At 54.5% G+C, this 26,997-nt stretch overlaps 3 protein-coding genes across 4 annotated transcripts; 1 reads left to right on the top strand and 2 right to left on the bottom strand.

Moving 5' to 3' along the window:
• Nucleotides 1-56: 56 nt before the first annotated feature.
• SAPCD1 (suppressor APC domain containing 1) lies at nucleotides 57-1,577 on the top strand. Its single transcript, XM_042937260.1, has 5 exons — nucleotides 57-170; nucleotides 409-549; nucleotides 1,036-1,131; nucleotides 1,244-1,348; nucleotides 1,429-1,577. Exons 1-5 carry the CDS (start codon nucleotides 57-59, stop codon nucleotides 1,519-1,521), a joined length of 549 nt encoding a protein of 182 aa, XP_042793194.1. The 3' UTR covers nucleotides 1,522-1,577.
• Nucleotides 1,578-2,213: 636 nt separating this feature from the next.
• VWA7 (von Willebrand factor A domain containing 7) lies at nucleotides 2,214-10,621 on the bottom strand. Its single transcript, XM_042937262.1, has 16 exons — nucleotides 10,382-10,621; nucleotides 9,771-10,052; nucleotides 8,923-9,019; nucleotides 8,248-8,358; nucleotides 7,609-7,804; nucleotides 7,321-7,490; nucleotides 5,922-6,034; nucleotides 5,573-5,689; nucleotides 4,924-5,109; nucleotides 4,308-4,440; nucleotides 4,042-4,194; nucleotides 3,835-3,927; nucleotides 3,092-3,393; nucleotides 2,871-3,010; nucleotides 2,485-2,659; nucleotides 2,214-2,378 (listed from the first exon to the last, which is right to left on the bottom strand). The coding sequence occupies exons 1-16, from the start codon at nucleotides 10,616-10,618 to the stop codon at nucleotides 2,214-2,216; spliced, it is 2,670 nt and encodes an 889-aa protein (XP_042793196.1). The 5' UTR covers nucleotides 10,619-10,621.
• Nucleotides 10,622-11,358: 737 nt separating this feature from the next.
• On the bottom strand, nucleotides 11,359-26,775 carry VARS1 (valyl-tRNA synthetase 1). Of its 2 annotated transcripts, none has more exons than XM_042938305.1 (30): nucleotides 26,411-26,775; nucleotides 25,719-26,141; nucleotides 24,505-24,639; nucleotides 24,271-24,409; nucleotides 23,901-24,025; nucleotides 23,728-23,815; nucleotides 23,404-23,504; nucleotides 23,140-23,267; nucleotides 18,222-18,386; nucleotides 17,918-17,999; nucleotides 17,298-17,417; nucleotides 17,103-17,211; nucleotides 16,916-17,010; nucleotides 16,548-16,638; nucleotides 16,184-16,308; nucleotides 15,995-16,098; nucleotides 15,751-15,909; nucleotides 15,530-15,620; nucleotides 15,297-15,402; nucleotides 15,136-15,206; nucleotides 14,923-15,048; nucleotides 14,459-14,563; nucleotides 14,308-14,376; nucleotides 14,143-14,221; nucleotides 13,891-14,018; nucleotides 13,367-13,522; nucleotides 12,980-13,186; nucleotides 12,796-12,907; nucleotides 12,357-12,682; nucleotides 11,359-11,506 (listed from the first exon to the last, which is right to left on the bottom strand). In XM_042938305.1, the coding sequence occupies exons 2-30, from the start codon at nucleotides 26,103-26,105 to the stop codon at nucleotides 11,438-11,440; spliced, it is 3,798 nt and encodes a 1,265-aa protein (XP_042794239.1). In that variant the 5' UTR covers nucleotides 26,106-26,141; nucleotides 26,411-26,775; the 3' UTR covers nucleotides 11,359-11,437. The 2 variants fall into 2 exon arrangements, with proteins under 2 accessions (XP_042794239.1, XP_042794240.1); XM_042938306.1 differs by having other exon boundaries at nucleotides 23,728-23,812; nucleotides 26,411-26,773.
• Nucleotides 26,776-26,997: the final 222 nt, after the last annotated feature.

Below are 26,997 nucleotides of genomic sequence, written 5' to 3' on the forward strand. Positions count from 1 at the left end.
GAGGGACCCACCCTGAGCACCAGTGGGCGTGGCTCCACCCTTCCCACCTCCGAGCCATGGGGAGCCAGGGGCCCGGAGGGCTGCCCCTGGTACAGGCCCCCTACACAGTTCTGCTGCTGCCATTAGGGACAAGCCGCCAAGACCCAGGGGCCCGGAGCTTCTTCCTCTGGGTGAGTATTAGCCCAGCAAGAGGTCCAAGGGAAGCCTACTTCCTGGATCTGCCCCTACATTTCCACTCAATTTTCAGGACCTGTAAGTCTTCTCCCCTGCTTCCCCTTGCCCTCCAGCTCAGTGGTCAGTCTGGGCTCACACTCAGTGACCAGTGAACCCAACCAAGGGTTGAGAGAAACGGCCGGGGCTCAGAGCCCTGCTGGGGAGCAAGTCAGCCTCTGCTTCTGGCCTTTCCAGCTGCAGAAGATGCAGGCTCTGGAGAGGGAGCAGGACGCCCTGTGGCAGGGGCTGGAGCTGCTGGAGCACGGCCAGGCCTGGTTTGAGGGCCGTCTGAGGGAGGCACAGCAACAACAGCTGCATCTGGGGGCTCTTGGTGAGGTACGGGGCTTCTGTGTGGCGCAGGGGGGCTCTGGGGGCACGGGGGACATGTGGACACAGCCTGACACCACCCTGGAAAGGCAAGAGTTAATGGGCAGGGATCATGAATTGTAATGACTGGATGCCACCAAGTGCAGGTTGGTGTTCATTGTTGGGATTGGAGGAGGCCGGTCTGCATTCCATTCAGAGGGACCTGATTTGGATCACTCCATTGAGATGGGGGAGTGGCCTGGATTATTCCAATGGGTCAGGACTGAACAGGGAGGATCCATAAAGAACAGGGAAAGGGGTACTATCCCACCTGAGGGGGATGTTGAAACGGGACTGTTAAAGAGATGGTAGGGAGAGTATTGGATTTTTCTACCTGTCTGGGGGGGGGGGGTGGTGAGGGGATCCAGCTGGAGAGGTAATGGCCTGTGGTGACAGAAGAGCAGCAGATGGACCTCGAGGTTTCACCATGTTGTCAGCCTCTAACTCCTCCTTTAGAATTTTCTATCAGATTTACACTCAGAGCCTGGTGGCCCCCAGTTAGCCCAGATTCAAAATATGAACATCTGTTTGCAGAATCTGATTCAGGAGAAGGTGAGTTTATTGTTTTTGGTTTGTACTCTCGGGAAGTGGGGGTAGAGAGGGGACTTGGGGTCAGCACTGTTTTAACAGAGAAAAGCAAATCCCAGCCTCCTCTCCCTCCCAGTTCTCCCCACATCCCTCGAATCAGGCTAGTTCCTGTGCCACCCAGGACTGGAAGGGAAGGCCAAGGAAGCAGACAGCATGGCAGCAGCAGGTAAACTGTAGGGAAGTGGGGGGCAGGGCGGAAGCCGTGGCCCCGCAGGCGGGGAGGAGCACAAATGCCCACACCGGTTCTCTCCTCCTCTCCAGTTGTCAAGGCAGCAGAAAGGAGGCACTCAGCCCAAAGGGGAGACTGCTCAGCTGGGCTTCCCCAATATGCGGAGGGGCCCCACCCGTGTGTGAAGCCTCCTCTCGATTTCCTCAGTTGGTGACAGGAGAGGCTGAGTCAGAACTCCCAGTCTCCTTATCCTGCTTCTTGACTTAACAGATAAATGGCTCCAGGTGGTGGGCCAACTGAAGTCCTAACATCTTGGTGTAAAGTTTCTTCTCCACAACCGAAAACTTCATTTCATCTGCTTGGTGTCTTATGCCCTCACTCGCCCTTAAGTGATCTGCATAAATGATCTTTCTTTGAAATCCCTCTCTAGAGAAGACATGTTTATTGAAACTGTCCTTCAGCTTTAAATACAAAAATAAAATAGGAGCTTCCTCAGAATTTCAAGTAAGAACAATTCTATAAATAAAACCCCCACTCTCAACTTTAGTCTCCTCCCCATATATCTTTCCTTCTACCTGAGCTTAGGAAAGCATGAATAAACAGTGGAGTAAAGAGATTTTGCTACAGAGAAATAGAGGCCAATTTTCTCCAAAAAGGAGTATTTGCTTTGGTTCCCAGCAGGGTTGGGGAAAGTGCATTGTGGGAAAGTCCATTGCCCTCTATCCCAATCTCACAAAGAAAGGGAGGGACAAGTGTGTGAGAAGGAAAACCTCCATCCCAGCTGGGAGAGGTCGGGTCCCAAGGCCCGGTTGCCTTCTCACCAGTGGGGCCAGACTGAAAATAGCGCTGCAGACACATCCCTCTAGGGGTTCTGGTGTCACCAGGAGGCCAGGCCTAGCAGAAGCAGCACCCCTCCAACTGTGCCCCACCAGGGGTTGCCCACCAGCCCTCCCCCAGCCCTTCCCCGAGTCACCGAGGTGGAGGCAGGGCTGGTGGAGGCGAGGATAGGGCCAGATGAGTGGGCAGGGGCAGCCAGCGGGTCCTAGGGAGAAGAGGGAGAGCCCGTCAGCGTGTCTGCACCCAGATTAAGCCCTCATCTACCACCCCTTACACTGCTTATCCTGCGATGGAAAGTGGGGGTGCCTCACCTGCGGGATGGGGGCCAGCACCAGGAGCCGGAGGAAGGCATGGGTCGGGGGCACTGGGCTGGCTTCTGGACCTGTCGCAGTCACAGTCACCATCACCACGGAGTCTGGAGCCGCTGAGTCCGGGATCTCCAACCACAGGCGCCCCCAGGCGGACTCATTTGGTTCCAGGCGAACCCTGTCGAGTACGGACGGACGCCGGGCTGAAGGCCCAAGCTCTTGAAGAGTTGAGAGCCCAGGGTTCGCGCCCAAAGCTGGAGGGGAGGGGAGGCGAGAATCTGAGGGCCAAGCGAAAGTGGCTGCTGTGGGCGGGGCTTAAAGTACCAGCTCCCACGCCAGGGGAACCGAAATGTGGGCCGGAACTGAACCGGAGAGTTCAGGGGCAATACCTGGAGAGGTTGGAGGTGAGAGCGAAGCTGGGCTTGACAGATGTCTTAAGATCGAGATCCTGAGGGCCTGAGAAGCTGGCGATGCGGAGGCTGAGCGGGGCCTTGCTGCCTGGAGCCAGGAATCCCGGGGAGCCGCTGAGCTACGGAGGAGGGCGGATCAGGCGAGGAGGAGCCGCTGCAGCTCTCTCCAGCCCTACCTGCACCTTCCTCCTGCGTCTCACCTCCAGAAGGACAGGGACCACGGTGCAGGGCTGGGGAGCAGCTCGGTGCAGGCTCTGCCCCTCTCCGTCCCGGCCAATCAACTCCAGAGAGAAAGGTCCCACAGTGGACAGAAGTGCGGACGGTAGCGAGGCCGCGAGGAAACCTCGCTCCGGCGGTCCCGTGGGCTCCAAAGGCACCCGGCCCAGCTCGGCACCTTCCGGGACCCCTCGTAGGACGACGTGAGAGAAATGCGGCAGAGGAGCTCCAGGGTTGCTTCTGGAGCCCAGCCCTGTCACCTCTACCAGCAGCTGGGTCTGGAGGCCTGGGACAGGGGAGGGGAGGGGAGAACACTGGTCCACATGAGATTCAGAGACAGGGAGAAAGGAATGATCGGCTTTTGGAATAGGGGTTACCTCTGGGGATGAGTATGAATGGAGAAAAGGGGTTACCTCTGAGGGCTATTGTTGGGCAGGGTCAGGAAAGATTCTGGGATGCTGAAAATGTTCTAAATCTTGAGTCGAGTGATGGTTACATGAGTGCATTATATGAAATCCACCCAGCTGTATACTTAAGTTTAGTGCACTTCATTATATGCAAGTTATAACTCAATAAAAGGAGATATATATATATATATATATATATATATATATATACATAATATACATACACAATACACAATACACATATGTATATAGACATATACATATACAATATATACATGTATATATATTAATGGACAAGTTGGGGGGGGGGGTAGACGTACCTGCAACTGGCTGAGTCAGGGGGTAGAGGCCAGGGTGGGGGCCATCTTCCACGGGGATCCCAAAGTAGAAGAGGAAGTCCAGGGATGTCTGGGCTGAGGAGGACCAAGGCAATCAGAGACCTTCCTGAGATGAATGTGATTGATACCGCTCTCTGAGCTCTGCAGCCTTCCCGTCCCTTCCCTTCCCGGGAATATCTCCCTCCTTACCTTGCACTCTCACCCGGGGTGTGCTCTCGGCTGTGACCAGGATCTCCCAGGTCCCTGTCTGTGGGGGGTCACTGATGGTAACTATCCAGAACTGCCCAAAGCGGCGAGTGTGACCTAGAGGTCCCTCGCCTTCCTCCTGGCCCTGGGAGACCCCTGGTGGGGGTGGGGGAGCAAGAGATTGGCACATGAGCTAGCTCCTGTCCCTTAGGATGTCACCCTTCATTCTCCATTCTTCCCTCTGCCTTGAGACACACATGTGGAAATACCTGCAGGGTTCCTGATCCAGAAGCTGCTGACCTCCCCATGGATCCGGACTGTGACCCTCTGGAGCAGTGCATCCACGCTGAACACAAGTGGCCTTCCAGACACCACAACAGGAGGTTCCAGGGGAAGGGTAACCTAGAGGGATGGGCAGAGCCAAAAAATAGGGGAGAAGATGAGGCATTGAATGAAGTGGGAACAAAGACAGGAGAAAGGTGGAGACAGAAAGAAACTAAGTCACACATGGAGAAGGGATACCAGTGAAAGAGGGGCCCAGGACCAGGGATGAAGTTACGGTCAACAACAAATTGGAGGCAAGGGATTGAGGGTGAGGTGATTGCTTCTTGTCCCTCCTTAAAAGATGGCAGGACTTCCGAGGACAGACTACTGGAGGCCAAGACTGGGGGACAGGGGGCGGTACTAATAGGGAAGGAGCAACGTGGAAGTTGGGTAGCCATGGATCTCAGAAAGAGAGAGAAACTTCCTTTCCCACCCTTCTGACTGCAGTGGCAACACAGCAAGCAGTGTTAAACTATTAACCTATGAGAAAGAGCAGTGCCGTGTTACCTGTACCCTCAGTTCTGAGCCAAAAGCATTAGTCCCTCCGGCCCTCATACTTACCAGGTCAGCCATGCTGTCCCCAACAACGGCTGCCACATCCTGAATGTGCTGGTCTTTGGTGAAGATTACCTCTCCTCCTGAGGCCAAGGCCACTGCTTCATAGGGCTCAAAACGCAGAGGCGACAAGACCTCACGCCGAGCTCGGCCCTGAACCCTCGATGGGTCCTCGGTCACTAGGAATGTTACCTGTGCCCAGAAAAGAGGCCAGTACTGAGTAATCCAAGTGCTGTCTACCATTGTCAATGAGGATCTGTGCTCAAGTGTTCTGCGGAGCTGATGAGGAGGAGTAAGATCTTGGTCTACCCTCTGACTGCTCCTGCAGGGTCTCCCAATGACACAGCCCCAGGCCTTCAGTTAGTAGTTGCCACTCCCTTGTAACTGTCTCCATATGTCATCCACAGCGGATTGCTGGCAACTAGATCTCCAGTTCTTCAAATGGTTTATTGGAGACCAGTTCAAATATGCATTCAGCATCATGTAAGGGATCAGGATGTGTTATACTCATTGTCTGCTTCTCCCACCCCATGCCAAGGCTGGTTCAACCACCAGAGTGTGGTGTGATCCTTGTTACGAGATAGTTGTCAACAAGGTATGGGAAACCCCATATCTCTGGGTGGCTAACATCGGATGTCCCATCAGCTGTGCTCACTCTGCAGCGCCGCTCCTGAGTCAGGGACTCCACCCGGTTGGTGAGAAAGGCATCCTTGGGGGAGGCGTCGGTGAAGACAAAGATGTCTGAGAGTGGAGGTGTGTGCAGCAGAGCCAGCTGGCAGAGAGGGAAAGTGCTCGTGTTAAAAATGGCAGCAGCAGAGGAATGGGTAGAGTAAGGGAGGGCAGAATAGAAGGAAATATGGCCCTGGAACCCTGGAGTGAAGCTAGTGGAACTAGGCTCTGAAGGCGGGGTGGAGGGTGGAGGTCCCAGGAAGCCTCTAGTTCCCCTTGGTGGTGGGAACTGGAAAGGAAGGGGAAAGAAGGGAAGGGGGAGGGGGAGGGCAGACCTCCAGGGCTGACAGACACATCTCGGGCTCATCTCCACCCCCCAAGGCATGGATCTCATTGAGTTGTTGCCAGAAGCTGTCAGGGTCACTGGTGGTAAAGACAGGGCCAAACCCTGGGGAGGAAGAAAGAAGGTTGAGATGAGTGATGAGAGGGCTCCCCTCATCCCTACCCAGGGCCACCTCTCACCCCCCAGTCAAGAGGCCTCGCTGTGCTCCTGGGGTGAACAAGTATTGAAATAACAATATTCTCCGATACTTCTATAGGCAGGGCAGGGTAAGGGCTAATTACCTTTGCGGGGAAGTGGACCTCATTTCCTTAACAAAATGGTAGCATTTCCTGTGGTCCTGAGAGGGCGTTTATTGGATATGTGCGTAAGTATAAAAAAACACCTGGGGCCTCAGATTCCTCACCAGAAAAACCAGAGAAATAATGGTACCTACCTCAGAGTGTCATTAGAAGGACTAAATGAGTTGATTTTGTAAACCTTAGAATAGTGACTTGACACATAATTAATGCTAAACTCAAAGCTTCATCAAATATGTGATAAACCAGGGCGCCTGGGTGGCTCAGTCAGTTAAGCGTCTGACTTCGGCTCAGGTCATGATCTCACACTCTGTGAGTTCGAGCCCCACGTCAGGCTCTGTGCTAACGGCTTGGAACCTGGAGCCTGCTTCAGATTCTGTGTCTCCCTCTCTCTGACCCTCCCCTGTTCATGCTGTCTCTCTCTGACTCAAAAATAAATAAACATTAAAAAAATTAAAAATAATATGTGATAAATCCCCGTTAAATTCCAGCTACTATGAGATTTATGCAGGTAAATCAGACTCAACGCTTGCCTTTAGGGAATTCTCAGTGCTTGTAGCTATCTTATTTGATGGCCATTTCAACCCTAGAAAATCCTGCCTATCTTCTAGGGTTGAAATGGCCATCAGATAATATGGGTCAAGTACTGACTCATTTTATTGATGATGAAACTGAGGCAAAAAAAAGTCTAAATGATCAGCCTAAGCATGCACAGTGACTGGTCAACCCGGGTCAGTCGGTCTAACTTCCAATCTGTCTAGAGGCTTCACAGAGGCCTGGACCCATCCTCATCCCAACCTCTGTGTACAGAAAATGGGGAGAATTGAAAATCACTGATTAACATGGAAGCCTAAGAAAGCAGAGGCCCCTGGCTAAGCACAGATCATGATTAACCTCATATGGAAAGTGCTGCCATTTTGGAAACAGAGGAAGAAGTGGCCAATCGTACACACAGAGGTACCAGTAAATGCTCAACCATAGGAAACATCACCATTTTAAGGAAGTGGAGCCATGAGGCCCTTTCCCCCACCAGTGGCATTTACCCCTTGCCCTAGACTTTCCTTCCTTCCTCTATCCTCGCCAGACCACAGTTACCTGGATCATGGAAAGGGACCAGGATGTAGTGGACAGGCTCCATGGGGCTGCCCTGTCGCTGTTCCACAATGTGGCGAGCCTGGATTTTGGCAGCATTGATCTCCTCACCCATACTGCCTGTGGTGTCTAGGACGAAGCTCAGACTGGAGGCTGGGCTGATGTCCAGCAGCCTGGGGAGCAGGCCAGAGATACGGTGAGGAGTCTGCACATTTGTCCCCAGCCCCCATTTACTCAGCTCCCCTAGGAGCACATGCGCATTAAGGAGCACATCGCCCAGAGGCCACTCACCTGGAGAAACCCCTGTCTCCCAGCCGGTTTCGCAGGAGACTGAGGGCCTGGATGGAGGCCAGAAGGGCCAGTTCTGCTGCCTGGAGGTGCAGCATGTGATGGGGAGAGAAGCCTGGGGATGTGCTATCCTTGTTGATGCCTCCCCGTGGTGGCTGGGAGCTGCTCTGGTCAAAACGGCCCCCATGGCTACATTTCCCTGGTTTGGGGAAAGAGATCTGGAGGGTGGAGGTAAAAAACCCACTGCCTCCTAAGAAAATGAGGCCCTTTTTGACCTGGCCTGACCTCTCACTCTTCAGCAAAGGATCAGCAAGAAAGATGACATTTGTGGAGGGCCAATCTGGAGTAAATCTAGAGGGGCCAGTCATCACAGTACATGGTGGATCCCCTAATCCCTCCAGTCCATCCCCCAAAACTACCCTTGGGTAATGGAGAAGTCTTACTGGTTGAATAAGAAACTATTCCCCCACCCAACAATCATGGCCGCCTCAGTGGGTCTCCATCCATCTACCCCATCCCCAGCATCCACTCCTTCCAGAAGTGATGCCATAGGAAATGGGACAAGGGCCTACAGTTCTGAGATCCCTAGGGAGAGGGTCAGGGGAAAGGAAGTGACTTTCTCCCTTTACTTCTGCCTGGTACCTGGAGGTTTGGAGGGATGAGTTCCAAAGTAGCCAGAGGTGAGGAGTGTAAAGCCCAGCAAATTCCCGGGGCAGCTCAACTCCTCGCAATCAGAGCAGGTAGGATCGTCCACTGGGAAGAGAGGACAGGGGTCTAGATCCCAAGGTCCTGCCACCACTGACCTTTATCCCCATCCATCCAAACTTTGGCTTTTCCCTGAGCTGGCAAAAGCCCAAATGTACCCTTCTAGGATTTCTGAACAAAAACCTAGAGATCATCTAGTGATGAGACTGAATATGTGAGACCGGGACTGTGCTAGGAAACCCAGAAGCGTGAGCTGTGGACAGGAAGTGAACTTGTAATGGACAGGAGGCCGCGTCATAGCTCAGGTGGAAGGATGAGGGGACTGTGAAGAACAGCCCTGTATGTTCCATCCCATGTTGGGGGAGGAAGCCACACGAGAGAGAACTCAGCTGAGGTCTGCAGACCTTGGTCCTGGCTCTGTCCACCCCTGTGACCTTGGGGAAGCTATCTAACTGACCTGGCCTTTGGCTGGACTGGGGGACCTCACAGGTCGTTCCAGAGAAGAAGCCATGTCACATCCTATGTGACCTGAGGATGTGACACAGTGTCTGGGGAGGCTGAGAGGACATGGCTTTAGTGGGCTTCCCCCAGCCCCCGGGGTCATGGCCGTACCTTGTGCCAGGCTCCGGAGCTCCTGCCTAGGCCAGAGGAGGTGAGGGTGTGGCTGCTGCTGTCCCATTTCCACCCAGTTGCTGTGACTGTAGAAATCCTGGGGGGAGGGAGGGCGAAGGGGAATGAGGCGCTGTCTGACCATTCTCACAATCTCCAGCGCTTATTCTCTCTCCTGGAAAGCCTCCTCCTACCCCCGCTGCTGCTGTCAGATACCCCAAGTGCCCTCCACACCCTCTGCCTGTCGCCCAGAACAGAGCTCTCCCCAGGTGGGAGCCTCCCGGTTTTTCCTCCCATCCCACTCAGAGTCCAACCAAAGGCCCTCCAGTGGCCTTCAAGGCCGACTCCCGACCTCACGCCTCCTCGCTTTTCTCCAGCCACACTGGCCTCCTGGCTCTTCCCACAGGGAGAGCTGCCAGTTTGGAGGTGGGGGAACTAGGGACAAGTCTCAGGGCACTGGCAAGCAGTGCCCCATCACTTCTTGAGTAGGGGGAGGTGTGATTAAGAAGGCACCATGAGGGGGCGCCTGGGTGGCTCAGTCAGTTAAGCGTCAGACTCTTGATATCTGTTCAGGTCCTGATCTTGTGGTTGGTAAGATCAAGCGCTGATGGTGCAAAGCCCATTTGGGATTCTCTCTCTCCCTCTCTCTCTGCCCCTCCCCTGCTTTCTGTCTCTCTCAAAATAAATAAACAAACATTAAAAGAAGAAGAAGAAGAAGAAGAAGAAGAAGAAGAAGAAGAAGGAGGAGGAGGAGGAGGAGAAGGAGAAGGAGGTACCAGGAGGAAGTCTGTATCTGGGGGACGGGAAGACCCTGGGTGAAGAAACCCCTGCCCATTTTACGCAGTCCTCACCTGCAAAGCATGAAGTGCAGCCCCAAGGCGCTGGCGGGCCAGGGTGTGGTCAAGAGCTCTGGCCGCCACCAGGGCCTCCCGGAGAGCCCCCACTAGGCGTGTGCGCCCCTGGCCCAGCCGCTCAGCATCAAAGTGCAGGTCAGGGTCATTCCTGGATGTTGGCAGAAAGTCCTGGGCTGCGTTGGCACGGGAGACCTCACCTAAGGCTGCTCGGAACCTCCGGGAAGGAGACCCAGGTCCAAAGTAGGCAGCAAAGAGGTCGTCAGCAAGAAGGGTGCGGCCCTGGAGAGAGTGGGTTAGGGGACAGGGGACCCTTGGGTTGCACCATTGCCCACATTTTCTTAGCAACTGGCACTCAGGTTGGGTGTGCAGGGAATTGAAGGTCCTGGGCCCTATGAAGGAAGGGCAATTCTGGACCTTTCTAAGGAGGAGGGGGGGTACTCCTGATTTTAGGACCAGGACACTTGGGTATTGTTACTGCAAGGGGTAGAGGTGAGGAGCCAAGGAAGAGAAGGATGTCCCTCCTCTTGGCCAGCAGGGCCCTGAAGAAGTAGAAGTCCCAGGGAATTGGGGAGTCCAGCTGGGATGTGACAGGACCTGGGGACGCTCACCAGGAAATCCTCAAGACGAAGCGGGGAACGGCCCGGGGGTGGCTGCTCCAGGAAGAGCTGCAGGGTGACATTGAGTGCCGCCTCCTCGGTCAGGTCCTGGTGGGTGACGGACCCGGGGGCAGCCAGGAGGCTCCAGATGTTGGGGAAGAAGGAGGATGCAGGGGGCAGCAGTTGCAGTAGCAGCAGCAGCAGCAGTGAAGGATTCAAGTGGGCCACGGGCACGTCTGCAGGGAGCATGGCTGGGACATGGACCTGAGGGGACAGAAGGCTCTCAAGAGCAGGAAGCAGCAGCGGGTCCAGGGCAGGCCCAGCTCTTTAGCTCTTTGTCTCCACCGGCACCTGCTTTGGGCCCTTCCTCTGCTTTGCCTGAAGCACCTGGATCTACCCCAGCCTGGCCTCCCCTCTCAGTTGCCTAGACAACCTGAGGGCCTTAATGGGCTAATGGGGACATACACCTGCAGGAAGGAACTGAGGCTCCTTCCCCAAGACCCCCTTCCCCACCCCCAGACCGATACCCACACTCCCAAACACCCAGCACAGAAAACCTGATGAGTCTCCTCTCTAGGCCTCTCCCCTACCTGGTTGCTGGGTCTCCCGCAGGGCCGCTGGGGCGTGGTGTCACAGGGCACTTAGGTCAGAGTTATAATTAACTCAGGACGAGTGGAGGGGGAGGGAGGCCCCGGCAGGATGGGGGCAGGCCAGACAGCCCCTGGCCCCTCTACTCGTGCCCGCCCAAGGCCACAAGCAGCAGCCGGCACCAGGGCGGGGCTCCCTCAGCAGCAGTGCAGAGGTGAGTGGAGAAGAGCTGGGAGGAGGAATGAGTGAGCAACATGACTCAGGCCTGGCTCAGCGCCAGGGACAGACCCAGGCAGACGCACCTCTCTGCCCACCCGGCGCCTCTTGCTCAGCCTGCCGCCCTTCCACTACCTTCCCAGGCTCAGTGCCCCTCCCCGGCCCCACCACACACAGACAAGAGATGATTTTGTGGCAAAATATTTTATTGCTGCCACCCCCACGGCGGACTGCTGGGGGTTATGAGGGTCAGAGTCGGGTGCATCACAGCATCTTCTGAAATAGCGCGATGGCCTCGTCCACCTTCCTGAGCTCTGCTTCTGTCTGCTGGAGCTGGGGGTGGAACAAGGGAGAGGGGGTGGTGGGTGGTGAGGATTCAGGCCCAAGAGAGGAGACCTCCAAATGCTCGCGATGGCAGAGGGATCCCAGTTGGAAAGATGGGTGGGGACCGCAGCAGGGAGTAGTCTGGGGACTGTGTGAGCTCAGCTGGCCTGTTCCCTCTGAATTCTCACCAACCTCCCCATCAGCACCCACCTTCCCCTCCATCATCACTGGCCTCTCGGGTCTTGCCTTTTGCCAGAGTGGTCAGTCCCCCAAAACGAAGGAGCCCATGTGCCCTAGCCAGTAGCCCGACCCCCAGCTGGACGGCAGCACACAGGGGTTAGGGACGCAGCCTCCCAGGCAGGCACTGGGCCTTCATTTGTAAAATGGAAATGGGGACACCCCCTGCCCTGAGCAGGTTTCCGGGAGATTGGACTGAGCCCTGCTCAGCGACCAAGGCTCCGTAATGCAGCCTCTGCTCATTTCTCTCTGCGTCCATGTGGTTCACCCCACTGCTTCTCCCTGGAGAGATCCCAGGTGAGCCCGCCAGGCTTCCTGGCTGTAAGTGGTCCTGAGACCAGCACCAGGCACTCAGGGTGTTCCGGGCACTGGGTGGGGCACGAGGGCTCTGGCTGGGAGGCAGGATACCTGGTTCTAGGTCTGTCTTCACCTTGCTTGTGTGACCTTGGGCTGTGCCCCTGCTGCTGACCGTTTCTCATGTCAGAGGAGGGATTACATGGGCCCTGCCTATGCAAGGGGCCCGGGCGGCCTGCTCCCCCATGGCTGCCCAGGGCTGGGCCTGATGATGGAGGGAGCAGATGGTGTGGGCAGTGGAGAAGGAATGCCCGTCCACACCACAGACCTTGACTTTGTCTGCCTCCTGGACGTCAAGGGGCACCTTCGTAGGGTAGCTTGAGGCAGCGCGGCGCTCCCGCAGACGCTGTGCCTGCCGCTGTGCCTCACCACGCTTGGCCTGCAGCTTGCCCAGCTCTCGGGCCGGGTCCACCAGTCCCTGCAGCTGCAGGTGGACGGAGCAGCGGTCAGAGGCCAGGGCCACAGCACAGCCCTGTGGCGCGGGAGCCCCCAGGGCCAGGACAGCCACCACGCCCGCGCTGGCCAGCGCCTGCACGTAGCCTGACACAGCCGACGCCAGAGCGCCCGTGGCCTCATCAGTCACTTCTAGGAAACCTGCGGGGAGGGAGGAAGGTGAGATGTGGCCCCCAGGAGACGCGAGAGGAGGCAACCACGTCGGACAAGGGTCCCAGAGTGGACTGAGGGGCCAGTGGGACGAGGTGGCTCACAGTCAGGCCGGATCCGGGTGAGGTTGTAGTCGGCACGCAGGGAGCGCACAGCTCGTGTGATGCTTAGGGCCAGCTCCATGGCAGCTTCTGCCTCAGGGTCCCTCCAGGAGCACTGTGGGATGGGAGAGGGGGTGAGGGACGCAGGCGGGCAGGCCAGAGCCCCCCTCTAGGCTACACCCCATACCTCCGAGGGCTCCGGATAGGGGGTAATACAGAGGCTAGGCGGAGCTTGTAGTGTCCGCCGGGGCAGCCTCTGGAACAGCTCCTCGGTCACGAAGGGCATGAAGGGTGACAGCAGCCGCAGGCCAACGTCCAGGCAGGTATAGAGGGTCTGGCGAGCACACTCGGTCACCACCTGGTCCACCCCATTCAGCACGGGCTTCAGGCACTCCTAGGGGACCAGGAAGCACAGAGCACGAGGCTCAGGGATGGAAAAGGCCTAGCCTGCAGCCCTCACTGTGCCTGTGAGGACCAGGAAGGGGACAGGTTGGCTCAGGTCTCGTGGCCAACCACTGGCAACGTGAGGTCCAGGGCTCTGCCGCCCCCCACCCGTCTCTCAGCTCCTCCTCACCAGGTAGACATCACAGAGCTCATAGAGCCAGAAGCTGTACTGGGCAGTGGTGACAGCCGGGAAATCATAGGCCTGGAAACCCTGGTTGCTGAGCCTCACGGCCTCAGTCAGCCGGCTGCGGATCCAGCGGTCCACTAGGCTCTCATGGCCTCCAGGCTTGGGAAGAAGGGACACATCAGCGAGGAAGTACCATAAGCTCAGGGGGAAGGAGGCAGAAGCCCATGGGCGGCAGGAACCATGGGCAGATCGGCATTCCAGCAGCCTGATACGTCTGAAGCAACCACCATGTGCCCAGCATCTGGAGGAAAAAGGACCCCCACCCCCTTCTCGGAGGACCCCGATGCTCAGGCTTTCCCTGTATCTATCTGTCCCGCCTGTTGCAGGAAGGCTCCTCCGGGGCAGGTGCTGGGCCTCCTGACTCAGTGGCTACAATCGTGACACAGCACGGACCATGCTCGATGCCTGAGAGGCAGACGAGTTGCCTGTGTGGGTGCTGCCCACCCTGCCGCCTACCAGGCCCTCACCTCAGAGGTGGGTGACGGCACAAAACCCTTCCCAAGGCCACGCAGGGCAAACTTTGTGGCGTTCCAGAGCTTGTTGCAGAAGTGGCGGTATCCCAATATCCGGTTCACATCCAGGTTGATGTCGCGACCTGGGCGGGTGTGAAGTGTGACTCCTCACTATTCTCCCTCCCAACTCGTGCCCATGGCGAAGAAGGAGAAGGGTGGGCTCAGGGAAGGAGGAGGGACTCAGCGGAGAGGTTTTGGAGGCCATACCCTGGGACGTGTAGGCACACAGTCCAAACCGGAGGGCATCGGTGCCGCACTCGGGAATCCCCGCCGGGAAGTCTGCCTTCTGTGGGGAGGAGTCAGTCAGGGGCGTCCTGAGGCAGCTTCACCTACCTCAGCCCACACTGTAGCCCCAGAGCCCGTCCTCGGTACCTGCCCTTCTTTAGCCTTCTCCACCTCACTGGGATCCAGGTTGCTGTTCAGTAACTGGTCGTGGAGGCCCTGAGGGTGAGGTGTGAGCAGTCAGGGGGCCGTGGCCACAGCCCCACAGCCCTTCCCGGCCCTGCCCAGGGCGCAGCCCCACCTGCAGGGAGACTCCGTGGATGACGTCCAGGGGGTCGATGACGTTGCCTAGAGACTTGCTCATCTTTCGGCCGTGGGCATCTCGCACGATGGCGTGGAGGTAGACCTGACAAGCAAGGGCAGGGAAGGCCCATGACAATGTGTCTCCTCACCCACGCAGCAATGCCTGCCGGGGCCCTGCATCCGGTCTGCCCCGTTCTGAACCTCAGGCCCCCACGGTACCCCTGCCAGTACATTTGGCACCTCCATGGGAATTAGAGGCGCTCCCTCATCTAGGAAGCCATGGCACAGAATCACTGAGTGGAACCCGGGCTGGCTTTCAGTCCCCACAAGCCCTCCCTGGCTAGGCCCACCCACAGCTGTCCGTGGGCTGTGCTGTGTCCCCATGTGTGCTGAGCCTGAGCTGTGGCACAGGAGGGTGGGTGATGGTAGGGACTGTGGGAAGGGTTTCGGCAGTCTTATCACCTCTCTGAAGGGCAGCTTGCCAGTGAGCTTCAGGCCAAGCATGACCATCCTGGCCACCCAGAAGAACAGGATGTCATGGCCCGTCTCCAGCAGCGTCCCCGGGTAGAACACATTCAGATCTTCTGACTGGGGGCAGAGCAGGGCATGATGGGGAGCCAAGCACCCACCTCCAAGACCGCCATCCCACCCTGGGCTGGTCCCCCAGGAACATACGTGGTTGGGCCAGCCCAGGATGGAGAAGGGGAAGAGGCCAGAGGAGAACCAGGTGTCCAACACATCCTCATCTGAGGGAGGCCAAAGGTCAGAGATCAGAGGGGACAGAGATGAGGATCAGAACCCCAGCTCTGCCCTTCACCCCCAAGGCCCTGACTTGCCTTGCTGGAGACTGATCTTGTCAGGGGACACTCCAAATTCCTTGGCTGCCTTCTCCCGGGCCTCGGCCTCGCTGCGCCCGCTCACCCAGTACCGCCCATCAGGGTCCTGCCAGAGGTAGGGTGAGTGCCAAGGGGGTCCCTCTGCCTTGCCCTGACCCCTCCCCCCAGCAAGGACCCCACAGACCCACAACTCCCTGAGATGTGCCAGTGTCCAGCTCTGGCCCAGTTCTCACCTCCCCTGGGGGCACAGCTGGGTCACTGACTGTGATGAAGTAGGCTGGGATGCGATGGCCCCACCACAGCTGCCGGGAGATACACCAGTCCCTGCAAATGGTGGGGGGCAGGGGGATTAGGGGGAAGGGACGTGAATCAGGCAGGGGAGGGAGGTGCCCTGGCCTGTGCCCTGATTAGCCTCTCACCCAATCACCCTCCCACATCAAGGGCCCTGACGCACCGGATGTTGTCCATCCAGGCGTGCCATGTCCGTTGATGGGCCTCAGGTAGGATGCGGAGGTCACCCCGTGTCACAGCAGCACTAGCGGCCTGGGCCATCTCCCCACAGCGCACGTACCACTGTGGCCGCAGGAGAGGCTCCACCACGTCCTTGGACCGGCTGTGAGAACACACGGGTGGGAGATCAAGAGGTGAGCACCCTGAGGAGCCCCTCCCCTGCCCTCTTCCCAGGCCCCCGTCCTCACTTGCAAAGCGGCACCACCATGGGGTTGTCCTCAATGCCTCGGAACAGTCCCCGCTCCTTCAGTGCCGCCAGCACCGCCTTCCTGGCCTCAAACCTCGGTAGGCCCTGGGTAGGAGACAGGCCTCATCACGGCCATGCCTACATACCCCACCATCTCTCGACCTGGCCACCACACCCCAGGTAGTCTCACCAGGAAAGGCGGGGGCACGTTGATGAGGGCCCCTCGGGAGTCCATGATGCTGATGGCCTCCAGCCCGCGCCGCTGCCCGACTTCATAGTCATTCTGGTCATGTGCGGGGGTGATCTTCACTGCACCTGGGGTGTACGTGGGGGTGCCAGGGTCACGAGGACTCAGCGGAGTCTCTATACACACCCTCTTTTGCTGAAAGATGTGGCCCCCAGACCACCCTTGTCTCCCACCTCTTGAGTACAGCCCCCTGAAACCCAGTCCAAGTCCTGCTGGTTTAGGAAAAGTTTGTTCTTTTTCTTCCAGGGGGAAGATGAATGACCAAAGGGTGCCTCCTTCTCTCTCCAGAGGACAGCCCTCGGCTCACCTGTGCCAAACTCCATGTCCACAAAATCGTCAAAGACGATGGGGAGGCTCTGAGACGAGAATGGGTGAATCACGCTCCTCCCCTTCAGGTGCTGGGGGCAGAGGGAGACATCAAAAATTCAAGAAGGCAAAAGCAAACAATAAATCATTTCAAAGATGAAAAAAAATTCAAAACGGGCTGGACCCAATTCCTCTTACCCAGGTCCCTGATTGTCCCAACACCCAGGGCCAAAAAGGAGCTGAAAATGAGTTTCTGATGCAATTTTCTCTCAGCCAAGAGGCTGAGCGCCCATCCCACCCTCATTCACAGTGTAGGAGCCCCTTCCGACCAGCACTCCTCCCCAGCTGTGGGCAGCACCCCTGCCACACCTGGTATCTCGGGTCTTTGGGGTGCACAGCTACGGCCACGTCTCCCAACATCGTTTCAATCCGAGTTGTCGCCACTACCACCTCCTCGTCACTGTCTAGGGTGACACGAGGACTTGTGGTCTCAGCTCTGGCCCCTTCTCACCTCCTACCTCACCCAGCCCGGGACCCTGATGCCCCTGGCTCCTACCTGAGCCTTGGACCTTGTAGGCAAAGGAGACAAGGACCCCAAACTCCACCTTCTCCTTGTAGCCAGGCACGGAGAGCAGAGTGCGACCTGTCAGCTCCTTCTTATCCACCTGTGAGATGGGTGTTAAATAGCCAGGGAGCTGGAGTGGGGGGGGGGCGGAGATGGAGAGAGCCTGGGGTGGGGGTGGGGACACACCTCGATGTCAGAGATCGCAGAGTTGAGGGTGCAGGACCAGTTGACGAGACGGGTGCTGCGGTAGATGACTCCTTCCTCATGGAGCCGGACGAAGGCCTCTGTCACAGCTGCTGAGAGTTTCTAGGGAGCAGGGGGAGTCACGCATGGGCCCAGGTGCCTAGGGACCCAGGCAGACTTGCCAAAGCAGCGGGATCTGGTGAGACTTGGGCTGTCCAGAGTCCCACCGTCAGCACACAGACCCCTTTGAGGGCTAGAGGGCAGAAGTATTTTTCTTGAAGAGGAGAGAGAACTATGGGAACACAAAGGCAGGCAACAAGCCTGAAGACTCTGAAGATGGCAGGGAAGCCACTCAGCTAGGGACAGGTGCTGGTGAAGAGAATCCTGGGAGTTCAGGCTCCACAGGAGAGTGAGGCCCCAATGTGTGCCACTTGAAAGAATGTGAGCTCCCAGACTGGGTGACAAAGGGCCATGATAAGGGGCGAGAGGTGGTATTTGCAGCTGAGCCCTTAGTGGTTTCCTATGAGCAGTGGGCTCCCCTCCTAGGGGAAGGGTGCTCTCTTCTGTGGGTGCTCTAGGGAGCTTCCCTGTCCTGCCTCAGCCCCAAGACCCCTCCTACTCACAGGGTCCATGGTGAAACAGGCTCGATTCCAGTCCAAGGAGCTGCCAAGCTTCTTCAGCTGGTGGTAAATCCGGTCACCCTTCCTGGAAGTGGACAAACAGGCCGGGATCAGCACTCAGGCCTGGGCTGGAGAGAGACACTGAGCGGCTGATGGGGTATTTTCACCCGTCCCTCTGAAAATGACCTGGGCCCCAGAGCCCACTGACCCTCAGCCTCCGTGAGGGTCTGGCTCTGCAGCCACGGCCGGAGGCTACAGAGATCTTATCTGGACAGGGGGACAGAAGTGGGGGGGGCTGCATACTCACTCCTCTTTCCACTTCCAGACCTCCCGTAGGAAGGCCTCTCGGCCCAGCTGGTGCCGGCTCAGCCCCCGTTCGCGCCAGAGTTTCTTCTCCACGACCACCTGAGTGGCAATGCCAGCGTGGTCACAGCCAGGGTTCCACAGGGTGGTCTCCCCTCGCATGCGGTGCCTATGGGAAAAACACGAGGACCCAAGGGGAGTGGGCTGGTGGACCTGGCATCAAAGGAAGAAGGGGCTCCTGGGAAAGGAGTCAATGGACTCAGGAAAGAAAGGGGCCCAATTCTAAAGTTATAGTCAGGGAGGGGCGCCTGGATGGCTCAGTCAGTTAGGTGTCCGACTTCAGCTCAGGTCATGATCTCATGGTTCATGGGTTCGAGCGCCATGTTTGGCTCTATGCTGACAACTCAGAACCTGGAGCCTGCTTCGGATTCTGTGTTTCCCTCTCTGCCCCTCCCCCACTCATGCTCTGTCTCTGTCTCTCAAAAATAAATAAATGTTAAAAAAAATTTTTTTTTTTAAATGTTCTAGTCAGGGAGCAATGTGCAAGGACAGCCAGAGCAATCTGGCAAAAGAACAAAGAAACAAAGACGCTCTTGCCCAACTAGAAAACAAAACGTATGAGAAAGTTATGATTATTAAACGGTAAGTTACTAAAAAAAAAAAATAATAAATAAAAATAAACAGTAAGTTACTACATAGAAACAAAGTTACAGATAAAGGGAACCAAACCCTGTCTAGAAACAGATGCAAGCACATTCAGTATTTGTCAAAAGTCGCATTTCTTATCAGTAGGGAAAGGATGAGCTACTGAATAAGTCTGTTTAGGACAGCTAGCTAATTAGTTCCCTACTTCGCAACACTCACAAAGATAAATTCTAATCAGACTGATGAACTCAACACTATCAGAAAAGCATTAGAAAAAAGTAACACACTTTTCAAACTAAAAAAAAGACCAAGACACAGATGAGACTGTGACTCTGAGGTAAGAGAGGCCTTTGTTAATGAGACGCAAAGATAAAGCTGAAGAACCCTGACAAATCAACTAGACCAAAATGTAAAAATCTCAGAATAAGACCCCTAAGTAAAGTTAAAAAGCAAGTGATAGGCCACTTAGGGGGAAGTGACTAGAAGCTAGTAACACATTAGGGAACTAATCAGGAGGTGAATTAGAGAAAATAGAGTAGCATTGCAGGGCTACATCTGCCACGCTCTGGTTCAAGTTCGCGCAGCTTATGCTTAAGCTCTCTGCTGATGTGGCACATAAAGCCATTAAATTCCAATGACCTTTTCTGTGACCTTTTCGAACTAAGCACATTAGAGCCGGGAGAGGAAATTATTATATAAACAGAGGCAACTGGGTGGCTCAGCCCATTCAGCTTTTGACTCTTGATCTCAGGTTCAAGCCCTGCGTTGGGCCTGGAGCCTCCTTAAAAATAATAATGAAATAAAATAAAATAAAGATATTAAAAAAATAACAAAGAAACACTATATATACATCACTTTCAAAAGACTCATCAAACTATATTATATTCATTACTTTATAATCTGATCATCCCCACTACAGTTAGATCTCCTTGGGTCCTTGGGAATAGGGACTAAAGCGACTCCACTCTCCTGAGCTCTTCGATCCTCAAAGTGTTGGTTAAACATGTACTGGATACGGGGGCGCCTGGTTGGCTCAGTCGGCTAAGCATCTGACTTCAGCTCAGGTCATGATCTCGCGGTCTGTGAGTTTGAGCCCCGCATCGGGCTCTGTGCTGACAGCTCAGAGCCTGGAGCCTGCTTCAAATTCTGTGTCTCTCATTCTCTCTGCCCCTCTCCTGCTCATGCTCTGTCTCTGTCTCAAAAATAAAAACATGTACTGGATACAAACATGTTTTATGAAATCTGGTGTTTGTTAGGTTTTACCAAAGAAGTAAAGCATAACAAATGAAAATACAAAGAACAGGGGCGCCTAGGTGGCTCAGTAGGTTGAGCGTCCCGACCTCGGCTCAGGTTATGATCTCGCGGTCTGTCTGTGAGTTCGAGCCCCATGCTGGGCTCTGTGCTGACAGCTCAGAGCCTGGAGCCTGCTTTGGATTCTCTGTCTCCCTCTCTCTCTGCCCCTCCCCTGTTCATGCTCTGTCTCTGTCAAAAATAAAATAAACATTAAAAAAAAGAAAACACAAAGAATATTTTACTAAAATCATTTCTCCGGGTTTGTATAAAGTTGACAAAAAAAAAAAAAATCAGTAAAATGTCATAGGTATTTGCATGAAAGTACCCTATTCTCTGCTGGGGAGAAAAAGAAAAAATATAGATATACAACTCACTTTTATTAATAATGTTTTGTTGATGGAAATATTTAATGTTGTGTTTCACGTGTTATTTTTTTTTAATTTACATTTATTTATTTTTGAGAGACAGAATGCGACAGAGCATGAGTGGAGGTGGGGCAGAGAGAGGAGACACAGAATCTGAAGCAGGCTTCAGGCAAGCAAGCATTCAGCACAGAGCCCAATGCAGGGCTCAAACCCATGAACCACAAGGTCATGACCTGAGCCGAAGTCGGACACTTAACCAACCGAGCCACCCAGGCACCCCTGTTATTTTTGATTCTAAAATGTTGATAGAAATCTATTCCATTTAAGTAAATGGGAGTTTCTAACATTTTATTTAGGCCATGTTCATTAGAAAAAAGGCTGCTATCTTAAAAGTTCTTTTTTTTAAGTTCATTTATTTATTTTGAGAGAGAGAGAGAGAATGTGAGCGGGGGAGCAGAGAGAGAATCCCAAGCAGGCTCTGCCCTGTCAGTGTAGAGCCTGACTCAGAGCTGGATCCACCCAGGGGCCCCACCTTAAAAAGTTTTCTAAGAAGTGTTCATTCTTTTCTAGTGTTACTAAGTTGACCGTTGTATGTTACATGTATTTAACACAACTCTGTATTTTCAGCTTTCAATTCCTCACAAAATTCTAAATCTGATGTTGTATCCCTAGTGCCCAGAGCACAGCTGGCACATAGTGATGCCTGATAAGTACTTCCAACCAAATTAAGCTAGTAAATAAGACTCCAGAAAAATTTCTCAGAACTTAAATTAAAATTAAATAAACCCTGGCTTCTAAAGATAAAAAGTTGTTTTAAAATACTTTTCTAGGGGCACCTGGGTGGCTTAGTCGGTTGAGCATCTGACTCTTGATTTCAACTCAGGTCATGATTCCAGGATTGTGGAATCGAGCTCTGCTTTGGGCTCTTTGCTAAATGTGGAGCCTGCTTAAAATTCTCTCTCTCTCTCTCTCTCTCTCTCTCTCTGTCTCCTTCTGCCCCTCTTCCCTGCTAGCACTCTCTCTAAAATAAAAGTAAATAAATAAATTGAATTAAGTACATTTTTATTTATTTAAAAAAAAAATTTTTTTTAACGTTTATTTATTTTTGAGACAGAAAGAGACAGAGCATGAACGGGGGAGGGTCAGAGAGAGGGAGACACAGAATCCGAAACAGGCTCCAGGCTCCGAGCCATCAGCACAGAGCCCGACGCGGGGCTCGAACCCACGGACAGTGAGATCGTGACCTGAGCCAAAGTCGGACGCTTAGCCGACTGAGCCACCCAGGCGCCCCGAATTAAGTACATTTTTAAAGAAACTTGCCATCTGCAATATTAAATTATATAATTGTTAACTAATTAAAATATTAAAATAGTAAAAATTAGGAAGGAACAAGTACTAGAACAGGAGAAAACATACACAACAAACCAAAAAAATCAATATCTGAATATTAAAGAATCTTCCAACAAACCAATTAAAGAAAAAAAAAAACAAAGAATCAATAGAAAAATGGACAAAAGATGGGTACAGACGATTCACATAAAAGGAAACCTGACCGGCCAAACATGAACAGGCACAGACTCAGTAATCACAAACAAACACGGATATGTCCAGGGCCGGAAAGGGAACAGGGAAATGAATACCCTCACATGTAGTTCACAGAAGTATAAATCACTGAAGCTGCTTTGGGGGCAACTTAATATAAGCATGTCCCTCAGACCCAGCAGTTTCACTTTCTGATATTATACCAGAGAATCCTTCCACTTGCACTTGAGAAAGCATATACAGGAATGTGCATTCCAGCAAGGTTTTCAAGAGAGAAAAATCAAAAACAGCCATTAATAAAAAAGTGATTCCAGGGCATCTAAGTGGCTTAGTCAGTTGAATGACTGACTCTTAAGAGCCTGCTTAAGATTCTCTCTCTCTCCCCCTCTGCTCCTCTCCCCGTCTTGTGCACTTACTCTAAAATAAAATTAAAAAAAAAAAAGTGATTATTACAGCACAGCCACATTATAGAATGCTATGGAGCAATGAAAGAGAATGAGATCAGTCTATGTATAAGAACAAGGAAAGATCTCCAAAGTAAATTGCTAAGTGTAAAAAAAAAAAAAAGTCGTAGAGTAACATGTTTAGGGTGAGCCCTTTATGTTAAAGAAGAGAAAAAGAAAAACCCACTCAAAAGGAAAATTATACAGTTCTATGGGCATGCATATTTGTAAGTAGATAGGAAAGATCTGGAATGATACACATCAAAGTGGTAATAATGGCTATGTTTCGGGAGGGAGTAGGTCTAGAGAGATGCAAAGAGACTTGAAGCTTTAAATTTCTTACAAAAACATATTCACAGATTTCTTGTTTAACTCAAAATAATGTTATTTTCCATAGCAAGAGCAGGGAGAGAACAGCATCTGCAAATGAGGGGTGTTGGTTGCTTGACTGGGGGAGCATGCAGAGGACGATGGGAATGATTACGAGAGAAGTGTAGCACCACCAGGGGGCACAGCTGAGGGCCAATATGGAAGAAGGGAGGACAGATGGCCTGTCAGGGAACAGAAGGGAGGACAGGAGTGAGAAGCCAGAGAAGGCAGAGGGAACCCGTTGAAGGAGAGGACAGGAACTCACCATCGGGTCAGGGAGTCCTGGATGGCATTGGTGAGTGCGTGGCCCAGGTGCAGGGAGCCTGTCACATTGGGGGGTGGGATGCACATCATGAAGATTCCCCGGGGATTTGGTGCTGACACGCTGGCACGCTGATGGGGGAGGAAGGACGGGCACATGCTAAGGCCTCATGTCACCTCTCCCGGCCCCCTCCCAGGCAACCTGTCCTCTGGCCCTGCTGTCCCCCTCCCACATCTCCTCCAGGCCTGGGCAGTGGAGCCCACTCACTCCATACTCGGGCTTGAAGAAGCCCTGCTGCTCCCACCAAGGGTACCAGGCAGCTTCCACGTACTGAGGGCTGTAGGAGTCAGGCATGGTGCCACTGACATCTGGGGGAGAGAAGGGGAGGGTCAGTGCCTGAGGCTGGGAGCAGCTGGGCCAATGGGCCTCTGGTGCTCACATCACAGGACAGGCATTGGGAGATCTGGGGCTGTGCAAATCCTCACAAGCCAAGCAGTGGGAGCAACGGCAGAGGAGGAAGGGGTAACACCGCGCAGCAGCAGCTGAAGAGGGTGGAGGTGAAGCGCTGGGGTCCCTACCCCCTTCTAGTACCTTTCTTTTCCCCAGATGGGGTTGGGAGGTCGTAGGTAATGACCCCAGGATCCCGTTTCCCCCTCTTCTCTGGTTTTGGTTTCTTCTGCTTGGGAGGGAAGAGATACAGGCACAGATATCATCCACCCATGTGTGCTACCAGCTTTCTTCCAGTCCTACCCTTAGCTTCTCACCTCCCCTGGGGGTGGCTGCTGCTGTTGGCTCTTCTGCTTCTGCTGGAATTTCTCTAGCTTCTCCCGTTTCTTTGCCTCTTTCTTGAGTTGCGTAGCAGTCTTTGGGGGTGCAGGGACCTCAGAGCCTAGGCAGAGGCACAGAAATGCCAACTTGGCCCATTGGGGACCCTCTGTGAACCTTACTACTATGTTTCAGATGGCCTATTCCAGCTGCCCAAGTGCTCCTCCATGCTGGTCTCCCATCTCACCCTTCCTCAGGCCCCTTCCCCAGTGATTCCACCATTCATAAGAAAAAAAAAAAAAAAAAGAAAGTGAGCTACACGGAAAGCCCAGAGGAACCCCTCCCATTTTACTCCCTACCCTGCCTCACCTGGCTGTTGGGAGAGCAGTCTGGCCCCTGAGTACAGAACCACCTCCCCCAGCACTGCACGGAATTCTGGCTGCTGGACACAGGTGATAAACCAGCGTGTCACATTACCCCAGATCCGGCGCGCAGAGGGGTCCAGGACCTGGGATGGTGACAAGAAATGAAATAGCCTTAGTCACCCGATAATGAGGTCTGAGGGGAGCTTCCGTCATTCTTCTCTAAGCCCCGGTGACTTACGTAACGGAAAGGCAGCAGCAAGGCTGTGACAGCCGCCAGGTCAGCCAGAGTGGGAGCTTCCCCAGCCAGGTAGGTGTGCAGCCGAAGCCACTCTTCCAAGGGGCTCAGAGCCCTCCCCAGGGCCCCCAGGGCAGCCTAGCAGGAAAGGGAAGAGGTTATGAATATGATAAGGCTTGGCCCACCTCAATCCCACCCCTTGTCCCCACCCAATCCAGGTGACCCCCTTCTACTCCACAAATCACCACCTCTGAGGTCAAATGGTCATAAAAATATTCCCATTTGTTCAATGAATTCCTGCTGAACACTTACTATGTGTCAGATGCAATATATCAAACACAAGAAGTTAATGTTAAGACTATATGAGACAGCACAGTAATTGCTTCAAGAAGTATTAAGTACCTACTACAGGCCAGACACTTCTCTAAGAATGAGGAGATGAAAACAGACCCTACCTGGTGGAGTTAACACTCTAGTGGGGGAGACAGACAATAAATATGCAAATATATAACACATTACCCTATTTTTCTTCCTAAGTGCTCTAAAGAAAAATAAATCAGGCTGAAGTGGGGACAAGGAATTCCAGAGAGGGAACCTCTATTTTAGACAGAATAAGCAGGATATAAGGAAGCAAGTCAGGGTCTAAGTCATATATTCATATATTCATTCATTCATTCATTCATTCATTCATTCAAGAAATACGAAGTATCCACCATGTGCTCAAAACTCTGCAAGGAGGTGGTTGCTTTGAAGAATTCCTGGCTACAGTCTGGTACAGTTCTCCCTCCTCTCCCTTCCAGCCCTTCCTCATTTCCCTCTCCCTCATCTCCTTCCAGCAGGGGCCACCTCTCGCACCCCACTTGCCTCTCATCTCTCCTTCACCCAGTCTTTATTTTCTACACTTCACAGTAACCACGGCCTTCATCAGCCTCAGACTCCTCAAACTTCTGTGCCCAGACTTTAAAACACCTGGCACCAGACTGCTCTGCACACTTCTTTTAATCTTCTCGAGTTCCTCAACATGAAAACTTCTCTTTTCATCAACGGGAAGACCAAGGCTTCAGAGTTTAAGAAACCGGCCCAAGGTTATCATACCAGAGGGCAATCTGGGATTTGATCAGTGTTTCTCCACATTTGACATGCTATCTTCACTACCCATTCCACCTTCTTTCTTCTAAATTTCCCCCTCTCCCTCTTCCCTTCTTCTCCCCAATCACCTGGGGGTCCTGGGCAGAGCTTCGGAGTCCCAAGGCCGGCAGCGATGCTCCACAGGCAGCTGGTATTAGCTCCGTGTCGGCGTAACTGACCCACTGTTGGACCAGGACGGCGGCCCGGCTACCGCCAGGGCCCCCCAGGCCTGCTGGCCACAGCAGCTGGGCCACAGCGGTGGCCCCCCACACCCAGAGCCCGCCGGGCCCCTGCTCCAGGGCGGGCAGGCGGGGTGGGGGAAAGGGAGTCCTGCTGGTCGGGGGTGGCTGGAGACAGACGCGGGGGTGGGCTCCTCCCCAGCCCGGTCCCTCCCCAGCCTCCCCATAACGCGCAGCGATAAGGGCACGGAGGCTGGGGAAGGCATCGGGATGAGGGGAGACATACAGGATGGACATGGTTACGCAGGGGGTCCGAACGAGGTGGATAAAAACCTAAGGAGAAGGAAAGACGGGAAGACTGAGGAACCCAGGGGCGTCCTACTGGAGGACAGAGGGTACCCCCGTGGGGACTCCTGTACCGCAGGTGCCCGAGACCCCCAGGACTGGAGGTCTGATAGGGCCTTAAGAGCCAAGGGCCCGGCTCTCGGAGTGGCAGTGCCAGTGGGAAACTCCCCAGGATCGCGCGTGCTCGGGGACTGCGGGAGGCTCGGGGTAGCCCCTCGGCGAGCAGCAGGACGCGGGCTCGGGCCGCCGGTACGTACTGGAGAGAGGTGGTCAGGCCCAGCCAGACAGCCACCTCACGGCCGGGCGCCGGCCGAAGGTGGACCGGCCTGGAGGCCGGGGCCGAGAAGTCCGGCGGGCAGGGACGGTGGGCGGTTCTCCGGGCGATCCTAGCTCCCTGCGACCGCCGCCGGGCCGTCTGTGCCCACGTGTTCCCCCCCTTTGTGACAACAAGCGTTTCCGGGCCCGCGGGTCCTGGCGCGGGCGGCCGTGCTCCGCCTGCGTGTGCGGGTGCGGCCCTGCCCGACACTGGCCCGGGGCCGCGCCACCCGCCGCCGACCGCGCTCACGAGGGACCGCGCGGGACGCGGACGCGGGAGCAGAGGACGCCCCCGCAACCGCTCTTCGGTCAGGCGCCACCGCGGGCACCTTGCACGGGTCCTCGGGCGGGCCAGAGGAGGGCGGCGCCCAGCGGGCAGTCCGGGAACCTGCCGGCCGCGGCCGAGAGGGCGCCCCGCCTCTTCTCGGAGCCTCATTCCCTCCGCAAAGAAGAGGGAGTCAAGCTGGAGGGCCCGTAAGGTCCTCTAGCGCTGAGAACTCATCTGTATAGAAAACTCCTATTTGCTGAA

The sequence above is a fragment of the Panthera leo genome, chromosome B2 (genome assembly GCF_018350215.1).
Source record: "Panthera leo isolate Ple1 chromosome B2, P.leo_Ple1_pat1.1, whole genome shotgun sequence".
Lineage (NCBI taxonomy): Eukaryota > Metazoa > Chordata > Mammalia > Carnivora > Felidae > Panthera > Panthera leo.